The sequence below is a fragment of the Dufourea novaeangliae genome, unplaced genomic scaffold (assembly GCF_001272555.1).
Source record: "Dufourea novaeangliae isolate 0120121106 unplaced genomic scaffold, ASM127255v1 scaffold16, whole genome shotgun sequence".
NCBI lineage: Eukaryota > Metazoa > Arthropoda > Insecta > Hymenoptera > Halictidae > Dufourea > Dufourea novaeangliae.
Genome location: NW_015373891.1, coordinates 4,200,260 through 4,222,937, shown reverse-complemented (window position 1 = coordinate 4,222,937; position 22,678 = coordinate 4,200,260). Strand labels below are relative to the sequence as shown.

The window sequence follows — 22,678 nt, the reverse complement described above, 5'->3', positions numbered from 1 at the left end:
CAAACTTCCCGCTTTTCCGGGAGATTTAACCCCCCCGGGGAAAATTAATGTCGGCCTAGTCGGCGATTAATGGATAGCGATCCACGACTCGCAACGAAACAAAAACACAGGCGAGGATCGATCGACGGGGACCAAAGCTCCGTTCGGTTTCTCGAGAACAAAGAGGATCGGTGACGCGAACTTCGATATTTTCCGTCCGATGGAACGGAAACGCGGAACTGTGTGATTGATTCGCTGAGAGTTTCAGGGAAGTTTCAATCCTTTCGTTCCCAGTGGTTATGTATTATATTATAGAAATAAAATATTAGTATCTTGTATTTTTCGTATCTGTGAGTATCCAGGGTGTTTAAAACAAGGATCTGAGATTTTAGGTTCCTATTAGCAATGCAATACAAACTTATAAAGCCATAATTTCTTTGAAATAACTCAAGTATTTACTGTTCAAATCTAAGAATCATGGATTTTATTATGGATAATAATTTTATAATGTAAATTATTAAACGAACGAAAAATGGCTTTAAACGCTGTCAAAATGTTAACACGAAGAAAACATTTTTCCTATAATTTTTAAATAATTTGAAAATAAAAGTGTGAAAGCACCGGTGGTTATGAACCTCGTCCATTTCTCATTGTAATCGTATTAGAACCAACGTTTAACAGCAACGAAAAAGCTATTAATAAATTCTTCATTACCAGCAGCAAATTGCAGCACGGTAACCCCAGCGACGTTATGTAATGAGAAAATCTTCTTTAAATTTTATATAAAAGAGAATTTATAAGCACCTCGCCGGTAATTACCATCGTCAACGTGCCCGCAGGTGGAAAAATGTTAAGCAGTTAATAAAAAATCTTTCTGTAATGAAACTATTTAATTTTGGGGTGGTGGGAAATAAATATTTGTTTGCGAGTGCGTTAATTACAGTAACGTAGTTACCTTTCTTTTAAAAACACGTAGTTGAGTACAGTTACCTCCGGGATAATTATAATAATTTTAATTAAAGTGTTTCATCTATAATAGTGATGTAATTCCTTATTATTTCTATAAATGGATTAGGATACTGATTACTGGAATTTAGTTTAATTCTACAGAGCCAAACTTTCAACAGCAACTAAAAGTGGACGAATTTGTTATATATGATGCAAATATAGTAGAAATGAAAGCAACGTTAACACGCTCGTCCCGCTACTTATAATATAAGTTACAACGCTCAAGCGTGACCGAGTTTCCGGTTACATCGAAAATATAAGTGTGAGGGACCGCGAACATTTGGCGGGAAAAACTTACAAGTTTGAAGTAAGGCACTGGTGGCAACGTTGGTTCCGGCGCGACCGGTTTGTCGTCCTCCTTCTTTTGCGGTGGTACGAACTCACTGTGGACACAAAAAATCGTCGACGTTCAATCAATAACGTCCCCGTGAACATTTCACGAAATCACGAATTCTCGTTCAGAATGATCTATACTCGTCGAAGAGCACTTCCGGCCGCGGAAATCGCTGAATCCATCAAAAAACTTCAGCAAAAAACTCACGATTTATTCATATAAATCTCCATTGGTTGGCCAAAAAGTAATGTCGCATTTCTGCTGTAGATGATGACTTTTTTCAATACACAATACTGCTTTCAACTAATAACATAATATATACACATATTCTGAAAAAAAAAGAAATAAAAAAAATCAACAAGTTGTTTAGAAAAAAAAATCATTAAAAATGGATTTTGAAAATGGGTGGCGACAAGATGTATTTTCGGGGGATAGAAGATGTATAACTCGTTTTGTTTATATTAAATTATTAAAAGAATTCCCTACGTGTATGGCAATGGTGCTGCAACCGAACGGAAATGAACAAAAATGCTGGAAAGTATAGCTTCTCATTACTCATTTTCAAAGCAAGGTCAATTCAGGAAAATTCAATCCAATCCTAAAGAATTTTTTGTTAAACAACGCGTTGTTGTATCAACTTTCAAAATATGTAATACATTTTATTAGCGAGGAGCAGTACTTTGTATTGAACTAAAACAAAGAACTTTTTGGCCAACCTAAAATAAATATAAATTAATTGATCATAATTATAAATATTAATACTATTAATTCTCATAATTTAATAAAATACAATATCGTAATCCGGAAGTGTTCTGTCGTGAACGTATACTTGCTACAATTAAGAAAAACTTTTTATGTCAGGCATATACGATTCTTCCGGTCCTTCATACGAGGATTCGCTTAACAATTCCCACAACTTTTTCTACAACGATCCTGACTCTGTACTTGGGTTTTTTCCTATTTTTTTTTTTATACATTTCTATTTTTAACATTCATCTGTAAGAATCGTATTCGTACATTGGTTTGCCATTCTCTTGTAGCATATACTCAGTTTCCTCTTTATCCTTCTCCGCGTCTTGGAGCGTGTCTGAAATGAAATATAGATGGTACCGTACACAAAAAGCATCCTGCAACAATAGTTTTCATATGCATCGGAAGATAGCGTTTAAAGATTAGTTTCGTCGTCCATACGACGTGCACGAGAGCGAGACTCGTCGATCAATGGTCCAGTCAGACCGATCGTGTCATATTGGCGCTGACATCGGTCGTCGGATTGTTTTCGTCAGACGTCAGCCGATTTGATCGACCGACAGCTTGGTCACAATGCTTTAGACTAACCTCCGTTCCATGCATGGACATAGAAATCCAGTGGACTTTAACTATATTGCTATGTGTGGAGATCCACAATCTATATTTGTGTATTTATGGCTCCATGTAAGAATAACCTCACGCTCGGACGAGTTTTCGACCGAGACAGACGCATGAGATTGCTTGTAGCTCGCTATCTCTGCCGATCTTCTGCCAATGAACGGTCTTAGATCACGTTTCATGCGCGAAACGAGGTTATTCTTACGTGGAACGAAATTTAATTGGTGAATTGTCGACATAATAAACTTTGCAACACTTCTGTATTGTGACAGTCCATTTTAACATCGGTCAAATCGGCCGAAAAAAAAACAATCAGATTTGAACTCGCCCGATCTCCGACCAACGTCGGCTGTAATCGGTCGATAAAATCGGTAACAACATTTTTGAAAAGATCAGGCGAGTTTTAGTGACATCGGGAGTTAGATGAATCGTCCGATGTCGGTGCTAATTTGACCACAGTCTTATTATCTTGTAAAAATCGTTACCGATTTTTCACGGTCGATGGTCGCACACGTCACTGGATTATTGAAATCATGCAAGGAAAATATCGTGAAAGACGTTGTTCGCGTAATTCTTGGAATTAATGAGGCTCTCGATCATTTACTTAACTCCGCGTGTGTTCCATTCTTGGTAAACAATGATAACGATCATATGGCTTCTCAATCGTGAATGCTTCTTACAAAATAGGTTGACAGAACTTTCGAGCTTAGAGTTGCAAGAAGTTTCATGTGACTGTTTACAAGCGATAATATTGATAATGTTAAAGTCGTTGGAGAAATAAGATCGACATGACGACTGCGGCAGCTTGCTGTGAGATGGAAATTGATTGATCTGATAAGAAATCGAACAAATCAAAAAAAATCGGTAGAAAAATCGACTGGATTTTCAAACTCAGAGTGGCACCAAATTTCTCATGGCTCTAGGTGATAAAATTGTATTAAAAATATGTTAGAAGTCGTTGCAGAAATAGAACTGACGAACGCGGAAGATGAAAAGGTATAGACGTCAAAAATTTATGGATCTGATAAAATAATCAATGATACACGGTTCGTGGGACCTGGTAATGGAATTTTTAGAGACCAACCAACTGTCTAGACAGTTGAAACTTTTATCTGTGCGGCGAAGATGACGCGTTCTCCGCTTGTGAATATTTCTTATGAAATCAGCTGACAAAGTTTTGAAACCGTAGTTACATGAATCGTATGCGCGTGATTGTTTGCTGCGAGCGTGACGGGCGATTACAAGAAATGAAAATGATAAGTGAGAGGAATAAGTTTGCATCGTGATAGTAAAACCTGTTGGCGCCTGTAGACATTCAGAAAAATCGATGATACTTCTACAAGGAAGAAGCATCCAGCACGTGCGTATATATCTTGCAACACAGTATGTATGGAAAATTGCACAATGTAAGAAAGATAGAAATAGATTCTATAGAAGATAGTAGAATTCCATTTGAACTTGCATTATCAAGTATCCTAGACGGAACGATGGATATAAAGGATTTTCAAGTTATTTTTAGACATCTTCGATTATCCTGACAATTCTAAATGTAGAAATTGATCTGGACTTAATTATCGATAAACTTTTTATAAGGGATTTTCTGCAGGTCCAATATTAATTTATGATTTACTTATAATTTCAGTATGGTGTTCTTCAGCATTATGGATTTTATTTCGAGTAAATTCAGTGAAGTTCAATGATGTTATATTAAACCTCGGGCAACACGGGGGAAGGGGTGGGTCAATTTTGACCCAGAATTTCGGAAACTTCATGGACTATTGCAGCTTACAGATATAAAGAATTATTAAGAAGACCTGCATAGTTTGTAGGAATTCGTTCCAAAACAAATTTAAAGATAGATGAGTAGGGGTCGATTTTGACCCAGGTACCACCATCTGTTCGAACGCCGCCTATCGAGAGTTAATTCTAAACGAACGATTCAAAAACACTAAAAATCTCTCAAAGAAGATTCTTGAAATCCCAGTACACAAAATGAAAAAATACCAATCTATCCACAATTCTTGAAACTTTCTTCCATTTACGTAAGACTCATCTAACCAGGCATCAGAGGTTAAAGAATGAAGATCCAGAATCATCTAGATGAAGAAGAAGATCCGAATAAAGTGTCCTCCATCCTAACCGAAATTCCCCAGTCATCGATCCTCTATGGATAATCGATCCCCATTATTCCTACACGGTAATAAACGATCCGAGCGACAAGCTGCGATGCACGGTATAATAAATCACCGTGGCACACTCCGTAAATCGTCGGTTTACGGCAGGTAAAGGGTGAAGGAAGTTACGGGGCGGAGTTTGCGATGGGCCAACCGATGGACTGGCCCGGAAGTCGGCCGGGATCTGCCCGTAGGGGGTCCATTAGCGTTGTAATTGCTGTTCGGAACTCTCGCGACAAATCTACGATCGACACTATACACGGAGGATACGAAGCTGATAACATCACAGATTATGACGACGTATGCGAAGGAGTTCAATCCCCTCTGATTCTTGAAATACGCTGAAATTGTCTACGCTGCAATAGAGCTAAATGTTGATATCACTTACAGTAGTGTGCAAAAATCTTGAACCATCTATCATACCTACAAGGTGTTGAAATAAGAATGTCGTATAAGTTACGTGTAAATATACAGAGTGTTAATAAAAATATGGGTCGATTTCACAGAATAGATTTGTACACGGTAAACTAAAATAAAAGCTAAGAATAACGAAATTGCTCTCGAGGTTTCTGTTCCAAGTTATTAATTGTTGAAACTACGAGCAAAATACTCACATTTTTATTGACAGCCTGGATACTGACTTCTCGATAGATATTAACTCTGGTGATAGACGTTTGACTGTGTGAACAGGAATGTTGCAAATATTGGTCGAATTCAAATATTGAATTTTGATTGATTGAGGGAACACTGGGGTAATTGTTTGAACAGTACACAAGGGTTAAAGCGACTATTGATATTTAATTTGATATTGGATGTGACGAGATTCAACGTCAATATGCTTCAAACTTAAGAATACTATACTTTCCCCTAGAATATTGAAAAAAATCTAGAAAGTAAAAATAATTCTTTTCTATTATACACGGTAAGGTAGATAAAATTGGACTCGATCGTGGAAATATCCACTGTGGCAAACATTATTTATATTTTTAACACCGCGACGGTATATATTGTTAGATAAAAATAACGTCCGATGAGAAATGACGATGATCCCCCTCCAAGGTTGCTTCATTCTCCAAAATAGCTGAATTTATAGTAATGTGCAATCCCTTGATTCATCCAGCAAATAAAAACCTTCCGAGAATACTTCTGTTTCATTTGCGTCACTAATTACACGTTTGCCCAACGTCGTACGATTGTATATTTAGCGCCACCCTTTACCATCTTCGTGGACCTCCCACGATTACTTCAAACGAAGCTAATTCAATCGTATGGACTTAATTGGATTCTTTGTAACTCGTCATCGTTACGGCTTCGATTGATCAACCAATCAATCTCATAAAATATTGTTGTCTGGAAATCATAAAGGTGGCTTTCTCTACTAATTTACGTTGATATTTTAATTGATTTAATACCTAAGAAACGACAGTGACGTGTTTCAAGAACGAATAATCGAGAACTCTCCGATCAGAAGATCCAAAGGCACAAGTGCCATCGTCACTTTTCCAATCCCATTCCTAATACTCGATCAATCGATATGGCACAACGTAATCCAACCTTCTTAGATGATTCAATAATCCAGTACGAAAACGTTCGGCGATACACTAAAACGACACGTTCTCGATTCGCGAGACCTCGATCGCCGTCGATTCCCGATCGATCAGCAGTTCTATCAGTTCGTATCGGACGGGAAACAACAAGAATAGGCAAACAATGTTTCCACTCATCGATCATGAGCATTGTGACCGTCGATGGAAAAACCTCCCGCTGTTCGCTTTCGTGCACGATCGTTTCGCTGAAAAATTCGGCCGTGGTGTTGCTGATAATGCCCGGCGGCGGATTAATTCACCGAAATTTCCCGGTGAACGCGACCGATTCAATCAACACCACGCGTGGAAATTATACGTGGAAAAGTTAATGAAATCACGGTGCAACGGACAAGAGATCGGTGGTGCGAATCAATTCGACGAACGGAAAAGGTGGTGGAACGTATATGAGACTCTTGTTCTACTTACACTTCAAGAATATTTTTTCCTGGTGGTGAGAGTTTGTTTTGCGGGGTTCCATTTCCATACCCTGGGCCTTCTCGCCCGGGTTTCCGGTCCACTGATAAATTCGCCGTGTCATCGCGCATTCTTAATTAACAACTCTGCAATCAGAAGAAACATTTTTGCCATTATAGACATGTGTGTTTTCGAACAGTAAAATTATTAATGTAAAAATGATATTTACTTATTGCTGGATTAAATGCACTAGTGAATAAATCACTGTATTTTACCAAATTTAATATTTGTAAAAAAAATGAAAACATATGCCCCCTTAATAATATTTAATTTTGTTCTTTATTATCAGACACGATTTTCGTGAATTAAAAGAGCAGGTAGACATACTGACTTGAAGTCTATATCTACTGAAACTCTATTGCAATTTCATTAAGGAAACAGTGAATTACTTATTGGTATTCCGAATATATCAAGCTTCGAAAGAATTCTATTGCAATTTCACTAAAAACTAATAGTGAATTACTTATTGGTATACCTACTATAACAAGTTTCGTAAGAATTCTATTATAATTTTACTAAACAAACAGTGAATTTCTTATTAATACATGTAACACATCAATCTTCGAAAGAATTCTATCATTTCATTCAAAATTTCCCTAGAATACCAAAATATACATAGAAAAAACGCTTCAAGTTACACGGTTTCAATAAAACGCACTAAACAGTAAAAAATAATTTTTTTATCTATAACATTCTTGATTACACGTGACTAGAAATAAAATCGTTGGGTATGCATATTATTTATTAAAGAGTAATCATTCTAAAATGATATTTACATCATATTATTTCTATTGTTCCATAAAAATTCTGTTAGTGTCCCAATATAATTCTTTCATGGATGACCCACGATTTAATTTTTGGTCACATATAATCAAGAATGTTGTGACAAACAGAGAAACCAACCTAAATAAAATCTGTGTATAAATAAAAATAGTATCTTGTTCATACAACTAATGCGTCAAGCTCCGAAGAACCTCCCTACATCGAAAGAATACCGTCTCCACGCGAGAACGAGGCGTGCGATAGAACGACAAAACGCTGCAAATGCGTCTTCTCGTCCAGTTGGCAACTCCTTCCGGGTGGGCTTCCGGTACCGCGATCTCATCGATGATTTACGACGCCGCGGAACGAAGGGAAGGACTAGTCTGGTGGTGTTCTCAGCCGCCCTATGGGCGGTCCACGCGCGCGCGACTTCGGAGACAATTTATTGTTGCATCGATCGGTAACGAACGGGAAATTTTATAAACTATCCCCGTCGACGGGCGGGCAATGAAGGAAAAATTGGCTCGGCGTGTACCGGCCGGTTATTGGAATGGAGACAAATGAAATCGCGGAGCTCTCTCGTGAAATAGGATAATTTGAAATTGACTGCGAGACGCGCAGTTCGATGCTCCCTACCCTCTCTATTCGATCTCTCGATGCTGAGAGGAGGAGAGATCGTTAATAAATGGACCGTTCCGTTTATTTGTTCTTTTTTCCTTTATTCGTTACGTTCGATTTAAATGGAGAAATATTTCTGTAAATATTATTCTATTGGAAATTACGCATAATGAATTCGAGACAGAGTTCTCTGTTTGAATGGACAATTGAGAGGTAATGTAGTCGGGCATTGGAATTATTGAAATTTGTTACGAACTGGTAGTGTGTATCGTGAAATTTGCAATAATATTGGAAAAAGCAAGTGGAAAATACGGGGTACATTTTGTTCGAACGAGCCTTTGTTAACGAGGAAGTCGAATTTCCGTATTAATCGGGCACGAATGCACGAGTTCTCGGGGCAAGTAGAAACTGCAAGTAATAGACAGACATGGAATCGTCCTGTTCCATAACACGCGTATCCTAGTAGTATTTGTAACGAACGCATTGAGAACAGAAAATATATTATTCTGTTTTCGTTAGGTTCACGCAAAAGTAAAGACCGTCGCATTTTGTTTGATCGTGGTACAATTTTTAAAATGTTAAGTAAGGGCAAAAAGTTATAGCAATGAGATGAACTACTATTTCGAATGAGAACCACTGCAGCAATTGTACAATACTTATACAGATTTTACTGCTTAACTCTATAAATCCTCTAACCATTGTAACAAATTCTTGTTTAACCCTTTATCTACTAAGCATTACTATAATGACTTCCCTCTGGGTGACGTTTTTTAACGAAAGGCAACTATGTACAATAGTGGCTCACTTATTTTCTTGCTTTTACAATTATGTATGTTGCTTGGGTAATGTGAAAATATCTACACTTTTTCCATTTTTTACACTCCACAGTCAGTTCCGCTATAGCGAAAGGGTTAATTTTTGAAATTTATAATACAATTTACGAAAAAACGAATCTACACAAGCACACACAATCTACAATACCAGTAACTTAAAATTCGTTTAAATTAATCATCCCTTTCGCTTCGCCCCCCTCAGCTAATTACATTAAAGCATTCCTAGTCCCCCATCAATGAAACTCGATCGTAAAACGCGTTCTGCCCCAAGCGAAATGCTTTCTCCGTCTGCAGATGAAATTTCTGCGGTATAAAAATTCACCGTAAGAAGCTTCTTTTTAAAAGGAGCGTTCGAAGGGGGAATAAGAGTCGGAGACATTGGCACGCAGACGCGTGGCGTCGTTATTTCTAGTTACTTAAGGTGCGGTAACGGTTCTGCACCCCCCGCAACCCCTCACAACCATCCCTGTTCCCTGATGAAAGATGAGACGCCATAACAAAGGAACGGTTGATCAAAGCGCAAAAGTAATGAAAGATACGAGGCCGGGGATAAAAAGGGCAGGAGCTTTTTATTGGCTTTCTCCCGTTTACTCAACGAAGTCTCGTTTAGAGTGCTTTCGATCTTCATTAAGGATCTCGAGCCTTCTGTCGTCGATATAATAAGACGGGGAAGGGAGAGAGGGCATAGGTTCGTCGTTATTTTAAGAGATTGCGCATGATTCGGTTAATGAAATAGTTCTGAAATTATATACCGAACGATTCGTGGAACGCGTAGGATTCTCATAAAAGATAAACTAGCGTACAGAATAACAGTAAAATCTACTGTTTTATGGAAAATTCAAGTAATTTCGATATTTTGGTTTTAATCGATTCAAACAAAAAAATTGTAAATCAGGTATCTAAATTTTGTCATGAAATTGAGTGACGTAGAATACTGTTACTCTGGAATTGATACTGAACTTAATTTGTTCTACAAGCTTACGGAAACCACAATGAATCATCTGTTGACTATATTATTCTTGAAGTAAACTTTCCTTTGTACCTATATAAATATTCACAATTCAGCGTAGTATTTACAATTATTACGAGTTTATACTTTAATAATGTTGAACTTGGCTTCTTATAAACGGCTTGACAAAAATGACTGAAAGATTTTCGCTAAGAGTTTCATGTCTCAAATATTTTTGCAGAAATTTTTAACTAATATCCCTCTGATAAAAAAAAGAACTTTGTATAAATTGTTACGAAACTGTTTACAAAAGTAACATCAGGCGAAACTTTCTTTTATCATATTACTACACAGACACGATCGAAGTTATACGTTTCATGGATTACCCTGTAACGTCATCGTCTCGTCGGAAAAAAAGTAAGTCGGCGAGTAATTCAGCCCGAAGGTCGGCTAATGAGAAAATTGAAGTCCTTCTTTTAACAATTAGGAGAGTGTCTCCACCCTTGGGAAGAGGCGAAAGAAGACGACGTTCGTCCCGCTAACGAACAGCCTCGCTAAAGTCAGTTTGTCACGCAGCTGCGATATCCCTTTGCCGTTCTCATTATTCCGTTCTTTCGGCAAGTAGAACGTTAATTCGGTGTAAAAGGTTGGTTGAAAAGTGATTATACATAATATCAGGTTTTGTACTCCCTATAAAGTAGCAGGAATATCGACGGAAATTCAATCGGATTTAATCGCGGCGGGACGAAAACGGCGACCGTATCGAATTTGAAGCTTTAAATTTGGCGCGCATTTTTAGTTAGTTCGATACATGCTCACAGTTTTGACTTCCGAGGATTGTTTCCCTTTTGTAGACAATGCATATTTTTCAACCCTTTTTCATAGTGTACCATTTGAAAAATACTCGTGATTTTATCCACTATTCTTTCATTTTCTTCTGTTCCAACTGAAACCCAACAGTTCGGTGAGAGATAGTATAGATAGGTAAGAGACAGATTATTTCTGCAATTAATTACATTATTCCTATTAATACACTAGCAGATACATAACATTCAAGGTAAAACTATCCCATCCTCAATCTGTCAATTAAAATTACGATTTTCACGTGATCCTTAATCTCACTAACGACACGAATGCTTAAAAATCAACGTACTCCATCTCGACAGAAAGAAACGATAGTAGAAGAGAGAAAATTACTATTCACGATGATCTGCATATTCAATATTCGTCTCATTCCCCTAATAGAAACGTGACTGGTGTCGCGAGCATAGATCTAACCGGTCAATCGATTAATTAACACGGATTAGCGTAGTTTCTAATCATCGCATCGATTGGATATCCTGTATTGTAAACGTATGATACAGTGGATAATGACCGAGGCAAATAGAGTTTGTTGTCCGTGGATTATCGTTGCTAATTGCAGTTTGCGCGGGCGCAACCCCCCCTCCCGCCCATTCGACACCCCTTCGGATCGACGAAACAGATGCTTCTAGTGAATCGAACGCCGACAATGGATCGTGCCGGGCAAATATTGACCGCAACAAATATAGGACGGCCGGCAATCAAAACGTCAGTCCCGGCTTAATTTATTGGCGGTCGCGTAAGGGTGGCGCCTGGTTTTTTTCCCCCATTTGCATGACGTCCGGTTTCGTCGCGACGACATCCATCGTTTTGGGATTTGCGGCGGATCTCGAGGCTCGTTTATCGTGGATCATCACTAGACTATGAATATTATGCATTTATAGTACATGCAACAAAATAGTAAAACGTTCAATGAACTATAAAACAGTTTTTATTCTTTTTAAGGTCTGATTGAACCTTTAATTTATTATGGCTACTTCAGACTCCGTGTGAATAATTATGCACATTAGTTTTATTTTGTAGAAATAAAAGAGAAATGTTAAAAAAAAAGTTATTTTAATCTTATGTGAAAGTAATTAGAATAAAATATGTAAAAACATATTTTTTCTATACTTTAAGATTAATTCAAAACTGAAGGGAAGAAACAAATTTCTGTATGCTTCCATGAGTTGTAATAAAATCCTTAAAGTCATCTTGCATTACAGAAATGAATCTCAGTTGAGATTCTAAATGCTACTAAAACAAAAACAAAAAAAATCCTTAAATATGAATGGTTGCATAAACATCCACAGTCTTGTAATCACCGACGACCAGAAAAAAGAACCCTTTCTAAATTTATATTTTCAAGGAACCCCTCAGTCCCGTGAATCGAAGCTATTTTGATACAGCCTGTATATTGTGCAACAAAGTTACCAACGAACAATACAGACAACGAGGTTCCAGAAAAAATCTAACGGGGTTCCAGTTTAATCCGCACTCAGAGTAATACATTCTCCACGAAAAAGTTCGCGGACCAATCTTTTCGACGATTCGGTTGACATCATGTTCCCGGAACGAATTTCGGCGCGGAAAACAATCCGCAAGTAAGTTTTGTCGCGTGGTAATGTATTCGCAATGGTTGTCGCGGATATCCATTCCTTTGGACTCCACCCCCTGTTTTCATACTTCCTTTTCCTCTTTCGCAAGGCTGGCGGTAACTTCGTCAGGGTGTTCCGCCGCTGAAAAATCGCGGCTAATGGGAAAAATTGCTAAAGTTACACGGAAAGTTCCCGGGCGACTTTCGTCGTCTGCCGCGGCACCTTTCGCAATCGCGAAACTCCATTAAGCTCGGAAACTAATTTCCAGAGCGGAATTCCCCCGGACAGGCCGCGTCGCGTAATCCTTTTGCGGTTACGCGGCGGTCCCCGTGAATTTCGATCCCCTGCGGACGATCCGAATTCGCGGATACCGTTCGGTGAGGATCTAATCGGATCGCTTGCTACGTGCTTGGGAATGATTCACAAATTTGTGGACAAATTATAGAGGATAGAGTGGGAAAGTTCTTGCATTTTCTATGGGACGTCGCTGTGACATCTTATTATCATATTGTTTAGAATTTTATCAAGTAGACAAACGTTTATAAGTAGACTAACACCCAAAAGTAGGGGACCAGAGTTCATGTTAATGGAACAAGTAGAAGTGATTATTCTGTCGGGATATAATAAAGGTTACGGAATCAGTATATGTACAAATCATTTACAATCAGTTTCAGCAGATTACATTTATCACATATTTGTAGAATAATTTTTTTCGCTTTTTTTAATTATTAGTCCTGGTCTATGGTTTTGGTCGGTTGTGTATATTAGGATACGCGTGAAGAAGATAGATGTTTCGTAGAAATTATATATATTACACCATTTCTGGTGCTTTATAGTAGCATAAGCGTTGTTCACCCAGCTTTAATATCCCCTGAACAATATTTATTTCAGATTTTCAGCAATTACGTCTTGATTTGTAACATTTACTACATATTCGGTAAGTGTCCTATAAAGTATCGTATACAATTCTTTAAGATTCGAAATTGCTTCAGCATCTTAATCGAATTTAAGAAAAGTGCCAAAATCTTGTTACTAGCTGATCAATTTCCTGCTGCTCATTGTCAGTTCTACGTTACACGAATACCTGTACTGGAAACTGGTCACGTCAGAGGTGACATACAACCGATAATGGTTAACAACGCCCAACACCAGCGACCACATCGACATTCAACATGATAATTAATTCTCTGAAGACAACTCTCGATGACAATTAAACCACTGTCAAACGATTCAAAAAATAAACTACTGTGATTCTATCAAATCAATCAACGAAACATCCAGTACAATATAGGTAAGAACTAATTCGCGATAACAAATCCAGCAAAAATTCTCAAATTTTTCATCTCTTTCCTTAACACAGGCGCGGGCTCTCTATCACTCCATATCTGAAGCCTCGGCATCGACATGTAATTCACAGTGACGGGTTAACTAGCAAAAAAATTATGCTGGACCGATAGCGAAAGACAAGCTAGAAATTTTTCACAAACCCCTGTTTCTCTTTCTCGCAGGCACAGAACGTGAATTTCATGGTGCCGCGCGTGTCCACTTCGCCCTCCGCCACCGAGTTATAATTAAAGAGATTCTGCGCGGCCGCTTTGTGCTCTCTGAGGTTCGTTAAGCCCGACAAATTAATTTCCATTGTATCTGAAAACGGCCGCCGGGCACAATTCTCGCGGTTCAACCGGACGAACACGGCGATTCACGGTTACGCTTCCGGATCCGTCCTGGTATCCCGCGGAAAAGTAGCTGGAAAATGTCCCGAATTCGAGGCGAATCTCGTTCCGTTCGAGCAACGAATGATAAATGTTTTCCAACGAACTTCCCGTCCGGATGGGAACGAACGAAACTTTCGTCCGGTGACCAGTTCCCCTTACCCCCACCACCGCCACCAGTTGATCCGGGAATTTTCTCGTTTTTCGAATGATTTCTAGCCACGAATTCGGGGGAAACTTATTACTCTCGAGACGTCGCCTCGAACAGAGAACCGAACGGGATACGTGTTTCACGTTCGAGCGGATTGTCGTTTCGAATGAACAATGTCGGTTTCTGGAGCGACGTGGAGGTCAGACGCCATTTTGTAGCTTGGTCGTTCGTTCGGATGTGTTTTCGTTGGAGTTCCTTGTCGATACTTTTGTTGACTGTTTTTGTATCATTGAGCAATGAAATTTTAATGTTTAATGCCTGAGGTACGACGCAAGTTTCCTTGTTTTTTGCGATGGATAGTATGTGACGTCACAGACGTTATTACTATCTATTATTTATTAATGATTAAAATTTGCTGGTATCGTGTAGAAGTATAGATATTTCTAGATGTTCAGAAATCATTTAGAGTGGGATACATTTGGAGATACGATTTTAAACAGCATAATGAATATATGTATATGAAAGACACCAGAGTTTTTAGAATGTACCGACCTCGATGTTTTCATCAGGTTTAAACAACTTTGCAGTGTAGTAGGAAAAATCTTTAGCAATGTATTGAAAAACTTTTGTTTTGCTGAACCTTTTTGCAAGTATCTTATGTTGAATGAAGAAGCCGAGTTGACTCGTTGTTAATGGTTTGTTATATCTTTCATGCTTCAACATACATATGGCCCCAGCAGTGATACCTATATGACGCAGGGCCGTGAAAGCCACACATATTTTTCTCCCAGACAGGAAAATTGACAACTTTTCGAAAATATACAAATGTACAAATTAATTTCCCAATTTAGATATTGCAACGAAAATTCCACACAATCACGTAAAATGCATTATTATAACATGTTACTCATTTTCATTAGATTCTAGGAACCCGTCATTTTGATGGCTTTGATAGTTCAACTAATAATAACCACTGAAATGTTTACGCAATATCACATTTTGACAGTTCAATTTGCAAAATCTATAGCTATACAGAAGATCGGGTCCTTGATTAAATGTTCCCCGAATGACAAACAAAATGTAAATAACATCGAACACAGTGTTGTACTTAATTAAAATCTGCCCACTTTTATACATTTTAACGCACAATCCATTAAGGTTATTATCTCGATCGCGTGGGAGTGACGTTCCGTTACAGCGGCCAGTGTCTAGCGATCGAATCAACGGATTCGTATGATCGTTCCCCTAATTTTAGACGCTCTAGAAATCGCGGCAGACATCGTCTCCGTCCCCTTGATTTACGAGCACCGAAACTGTATAATGATCGCAACTGTTCACCGAGCTTCCTCGTTATTAAGCGGATCGAAAATAGTAGCTGTAACTATATCGACTGAATGATTCTCGCGAGGAGCCTTGAACGAACGACAAACAACGAAAACGACAGAGTGCACGGTAAGAAAAATCGAGGCTGGCTTCCATTCACAGCTCGCCTGTGCTGATCCACTTCGACGCGACAAGTTCGCGTAAAAGTGACCTTAGACGACGCGTGTTTCGGCGAACCTGACCCTTCTTGAGTAAATGGTGACGAAATCAAAGTTGTCGAATGGTTAGTTTTGCCTTAAATATTATTTCAAAATTCAGAAAATTTCCCTTCAGTCACAAACTCCGTTCCATGTAAGAATAACCTCACTCTCGGACGAGTTTTCGGCCGATCTGCGCGGTCCCCACGACTGCCGACCGATTCGTACGCATGCGATTGCTTGTAACTCGTTATCTCTACCTATCATCCGCCAATGAACGGCCTTAGATCCCGTCCCATGCGCGATACAAGGTTACTCATACGTGGATCAGAGTTTAGACTGCGGAAGTTTATGCAAATACAAATTTTTATTAAGAAATTTATCAAAAATTCAGTCCAATAGAACCATACCGATTTTATTAAAGATTCGATCAGATTTCGAATAAGGTGAACACTTCGCTAGAATTTACCGAATCTTTTTTAATGCACTGAGTTTTAAACAGTCGTTTGTGTGATAAATGCATAAAATCCGTAGTTTAATAGTCACTTATCAATGACGAAACGGATTCGTGGAATCACGCGATGTCTGAGACCACCTTAATGCCTCTGAAAGAGGGAATGAGTTGTTAATTCGATTCTGGAGAAGATCTGACGATCTTCTGTTAGAGAATATCCTTCCTTGAGTCGATTTTTGCTGACTGTCAATAGTGCTCGGTTCCTAATTACATCTATTAAGCCCTAATTGACTATATGTTCTATGTATTAAATTCAGTCATCGGTAGACAGTGAGTATTTAAGCGAATACAGTTGTTTATCGACGAATTTCCAGAAGTTTGTTCATTCTGATAAGGATCATATCAAATCTCAAATAAAATAAAAACTTTATTATGTACATTGTTGCGTGCATAGTTTGCTCTTGAGAGCTGCGTAATCGTTGTTCAGTAGCCTTCAATAAATTACAAATTTGGTTCGCGGAATTTTGTGAGACGTTCACTTCAACATTATTTCCATCATTTGGCGTGGAAGTTTTCCAATCAATTAACGTAAAACACTAAAGTTGCATATTTGACTAGAAGATACCACAGAAACTTAATCGCAAACCATCAGTTCTCGACGCTCGACTGCAGAAGTTTTTGTAATAAAATAGAACACAATCCTAGCTGCCTTGTATCATCTATATATTAGTAACACGATAGTGAATCTCTTAATTAATTAGTAAGTTATAGACATTAATGAAAAAAAAGTAAAAATCCATGTCCTCTGTTAAATACTCTATTATCCTAAAGATGAAACGAACACGTTACTAAACTAAATAAACTTCTTTTACTACGTTACTCACTTCCGTGAATGGTATAAACACATAAAATCCTCAGTCCACTAATCAATCAAGTAATTACGACCGTTTCACATGTACCGTACACGCAGTCAGTGAATGATCCCGCGACATTCAAAATAGCTACCGTCTGCCCGACGACTGCTAACCTCTAATGCTGGCGCGAGAAGAACATTCCGTCTCGATAAATCTTTCCATTCTCATTTGGCAAACGAAATAGACGGTGTCACTAATCGCTCTCGTAAAATGCTGTCCCTTTTCAGCGTAAAAATTACAAGGAACGGATATCGAAGAAAATTCAAACACTCCGAAACAGCGAAATATATCCGTGAATCTTCATCATACGTTGAACAACCAGTCCTCCGAGCGTCCAGAAGATCGTCTTGTATTTTTACGAACGGCTATATACGCGGTGGACCCTGACAGACGAGATCGTCTGCAACCTTGGACGAGTCTGGCCAGCGGCCGCCCACTTTTCTGCCAAGTCAATCTCGCGGAAGCTTCTCCGACGTTGGCAGAACGCGTGGGCTTCGGATACTGTTCCTCGTCGTCTGCCGTCTTTTTATTTTAGATCGCGCAACCACGTGAACCCGAAATATCGCGGGGCAGTGGCGAAACGCGAGGCCTCGCCTACGTATACTCCGCCGGAAGAGGGAGTCCGGAACCGAGATGGACACCCTCGAATGATTCTGTAATTGACGTTACATCTGAGACACTGAATATTGCAGTTATTTTTAGACAAATTGTATATGAAACGTTACTGATGTGATCATCAGATAATACTAATGTTACTAATAATGTTCTAGATTAATAATGTAAAAACCATTCGATGGTTTGTTAAATTTTATAAAATGTAATAAATGTATGAAAGCAATTGTAAATTTATTTATTTTTGAAGCTTTTGTAACGAATGAAGAATGCCTAAAAGCGACGTTCGCAGTCGAATAATTAAAATACATTACCACTCATTGGTATTTGCCCTCCTATCCGAGAAAAGTTATATCTATATTCAGAGTCATTCGTTTGCATAAGTAGTTATCTTTACGAAAATATAAAAAGTTATGGACTCATCGAGTCCATTGACACTAAAATTTGAAGAAAGTCAGAGTATGGATTTCGTCACTTAGGCCTGCTCGACCGGCAGACTCGCTCCGATTGGTCGGGGTTTTTCGTTAATATCTAGTTAACAAAGCCTCGAAAAACATTTTCGCTAAGGAAAAGGTTCTTTCAAATCATCCCAGGAACCCCTAATTTCCAGGAGTCGAAGTTATTTTGGGACACCCAGTATATACCTCATAGATATCTATCGTCTGGTACACACGGTTTGCGTCGAAATCTGCCGCAGCGAAACACTTAAGGAGAAAAAAGAATCAGACCTACCGGTGCCAAGAACACCGATCATCGCGAGTTGATTCTCCTTAGAGATGAAAAGATGGTTCTTTCGGTGCACTGCCAAGAAAAGCATCTGGAAAACGGTCAGGAAACGTTTGGCCGTCCACGGGAAATGTATCATGCGCTCGGAGGGCCGGTAATTGCGGACAGATTGACCGATGAGAAGCAGGCCCGGGAACACGAACGGCCGAGATTAATCGATGATACGCGAAATAATGGACGATCCGGCCGATACGGCAGCGTTGTCGTTATCGAAAGGTAATCCAGCGCCGGATACGGTTTATCCCCCGCCGTCGAACGGCGTATCTTTTACCGCTAAAAAGAAGACGCCAGATCGATCGTGATACATCGTTCCGGCTGGATGTACATGTATACACCGGCGAGTCTTTCGGAGTAAAACTTTCCGCGAGATTGAGATCGCCGTGCGCGGACGATGATTGAACGAGGGCGTAATATCCTTTCGAATATGTAATGGTGATAAAAGAAAAAGGGTTCGTAACTTCTAGGGTATATGGTACTGGGCAAATGATGAAAAACAGTCGTAACAAACATGAATCGAGAAATTCAGATTTTTCAAAGTTATAAACAATTTTTCTTGCTTCGGGAGCTGTCGTGAGTGCATGGAAAAATGATGGGAAATGTGGAAGAAACTAGTAAAAATGGTGTAAAACTGTGATTAAGTAATCTATTCGTAAGATCAGTATTCGTAGAGATAGGGCAAGGTTCAATAGATATAATCACATATTAACCGTTTTATAGGCAACCGGGTACCCAGGCACCCATTTCTAAATTTCCTTTCACAATTTTTTATGTTCTTGTCTAAAACAGTACTTGGTATATTATTCGAAGGGAAAATTAACAGTTTCGGAAAACTATAAAAATAAAATTATCTATGTTTATTTAATCTGTCAGAATAGAAATAATGCTAGAATTGCTCAATAACCGTGAATATTTTGGTTGTCTACACAAGGATTAGACACAATATAGTTCAAAACTAGGAAGGTAAGTACATAGGTAGAAAACAACTACAAATCTAGATACAAACACATTCAACCCACGTGTATTTCAATTCACGTGAATCAGAGGCCTTCCAGTTAATATATATATGTAATTCTTATTCTTAACAATCGCAGCGATCGAGCTCGAAGAGATCGTAACAGAGATGGTCGGTTTTAAAACCGTCAAGACCGAGGAGACTGAACCCCCCTTTCGATCCAAAAATAAATCCGAAGATAGTCCACGCGGTTGGAAATTCCGTCTGCGTGTTCGAAATCGCCGCGATATTCGAGCGCGATACGGGCGAGATCGATGGCCCGCCGATATATCGTGTTGTAGATCAATCTCCAATTCGGTATCGGCGCGGGTGCTCGATCCTCTGAAAGTTTCCCGATTACAATGGGGGTACATTGCTCCCATTGCATTTTTATGGCGTCGGGACAGAAAAATTCCGGAGAGAGGGAGAGAGAAAGAGAGAGCAGAGTCGGCGTATCGAGGGGGTAAACTTTGTTTCCGCGCGAGAAGATAATCCGTATCGTGAAAAATGAAAAGATTTCGCCATGCGACACCGCCATTTTCCGCATGTCTGACCTGAACTGACTTAATCCCCTTCAAAAAATTAATTTTCTCATGAAGCTGTTTTCTTGGCTTGACTACAGGTACTCGACGATACACGGTCTGGGGCTCTGGTTACGTTAGAAAGTAACTTTTTCGTTACTAAAGGTCATCCGTAAATAATAATTCTAGTTTGTCTATGAACGTCATGCAACGTCTAGTGTTCGCTGTGTACTAAAGATGGCTATAGTCAGTGGACAACTGATCTTGATGCAAAATGATATTTTATAAAGGGATTAATAAATACAGAAGTAAAAACAGAAACTCATTATTATACAGTTCGCAAACTATTGAAATAAACATTACTGAGTTAAATAAATTTAACTGATTTCGACGAGAATTGGCATTATTCTTGGAGAAGTTCAACTGACTGTAAACTCGAATTCTTAAACGGCAACAAGAATCACGAGGAAATGTTTTAACAATTAATAATAATGGAATAGGTATTATAGGGTAATATAAATTCTAAAGCGACTATGTGTATCACTCAATCAAATTTTTTGATCTCGAAAGGAAAAGGGAAATACAATTCATTGACGATCGATAAGCACTTCTTTGAGATCTAATCGACCTAAGATCACCCTGGATTCCCCTCTTCTGATTATATTTGTGAAACGCCTTCTCTATCTGGCGTTACTCGGCCGATAACGCGACGTAGTGGGTACAGGTGGGCGATTTCGTCGGGGACGATAACATCGAAGAATTTTCGATCAGTCACTACAGAAAATATCTACAAATTCCTATTGGTCTGATTAGTACCTCTATTATTTAACAATTTGACAGGAATAGATCTTCTTCTAGATATGAGGTGATATGAGTCAATTGGGCCTCGTAATAGACTTCGCCAAATTGTTAGATTTACTATTTACTTTTCAAGTGCTGTATTAATATCAATTTTTTTTAAAGAAAAATGATTACAAACCCGTCATCTTAGCATGTAATAAAAATATAATTAAATATGACTCGTTTGAAGTGAAGGTTCAACAAGAGAATGTATGTTATGTAAAAAATTAAATGTTTCTGACAGCCCGCGTCAAAAGAACTTTTTTAGGTTAATTGGAATTAAAAATTGATCCCGAAAATACGTGAACAGGGTGACTGAACGGCTGGTTTACTTTGATTCGATCTGTTTATTTATTCAGGTTCAGATTCTCCTGATTTTGATTACTGAATTTCTGTTATTGATCAAAAAATATAGATAGATGGAATATTGTCTCAGGGCGGTGGGGGTGCCGTGTTGAGGGATACGTGGGTTTTTCCCCGAGAACGAAGCTAACTATTGTAAGATTCACGCTGTTGTGTCGCAATCTTTCAGCTAAGATTGTCGAACATTCTGCAATCATAAATGTCGCGTTTAATCGACGATTTTTGGCATCTGGTAAGCACTGACTCGAAAATTCTCGTTTACAATCGGTTAATAACGAATCACTTTTTAGACTACAAATGTTTACTCAATAATAATAATAATAATAATCACCTTCAATACATCAAAATAATAGAATATGCAATAAAAAAAAACACAAATAGTGGTATAAAGATGAGGCTCAACTTAGCTGCATGTGGCTATGCTAAAAGTCCATAAAGTCCCTAAAAAACTACTTCCATTAATATTTAAAGGTCGTTCTATACACTTAAGAAATCATAAATTTTTCTGTTTACGAACTAAATGAGTTCGAAAATAAGTTCCATTAATATTGGAAGGTAATTCATTATATTAAATAAATTTACGGAAATTAGTTCCATTAATATTTAAAGATCGTTCTATATGCTTAAGAAATCGTAATTCTCTCTATTTACGAATTAAGGAAGGTTATTGGTACAATGTCCACGGTAAGTCGCTTTCTTATCTCGCAGAACCAGTAAAGTTTACTCGTGGCAACCGGTGCACCGATGGAAAATAAAGCGGCCAGAGGGAAATCTGGAAAGATACGAAGTCTCCTCTCGTTCCTGATTCGAGCCGGCTCGCCCGCGGCGAACAATCCCGCACGATTTCCAATCGCGGTTTACGGCTCTCGGAAATCGCTTCGAAATTCGCTGCTTCCTCGTTCCAATTTTTCCGCCGCGAGCGAACCACGCTTCGAGACCACCTCGCGAACCAGTCGAAATAAACAAAAGAGACATATCACGATGGCTGATAATTCAATAATCTTGCTCTTTTAACATTCGAACGCTTTATCTACGGGCCACGGAATATCCCGTGCTTCCGATATCGATTATCATCCGTGGAATACGAATTATTCTGTGTTATACACTGAATAAACGATCGTTTCTGTCGATCAAATACGATTTTAGTACTGACGATTATATTGACTACGTTAAACTCGACGTTTTAATATTGCTTTAAATAAGGTAAGTATGAAATACATACACGTAAAGTCTTAACATATTTACCGCCATGTCTGTCACTGGTGATCGTAATGTCAATCTATTAGTAACC

General features: G+C 38.6%; 1 protein-coding gene across 1 annotated transcript in view; it reads right to left on the bottom strand.

Annotated features, from left to right (window-relative positions):
* LOC107188703 (multidrug resistance protein homolog 49) overlaps window positions 1-22,678 on the bottom strand; it is a 116,609-nt gene that overhangs the window by 23,902 nt on the left and 70,029 nt on the right. Inside the window, exons 6-8 of the mRNA XM_015577048.1 lie at window positions 6,876-7,009; window positions 2,339-2,408; window positions 1,286-1,370 (exon numbers count right to left, since the gene is read on the bottom strand). Coding sequence (XP_015432534.1) covers window positions 1,286-1,370; window positions 2,339-2,408; window positions 6,876-6,987 — 267 coding nt within the window. The 5' untranslated portion in view covers window positions 6,988-7,009. The remainder of the gene's footprint in view (window positions 1-1,285; window positions 1,371-2,338; window positions 2,409-6,875; window positions 7,010-22,678) is intronic.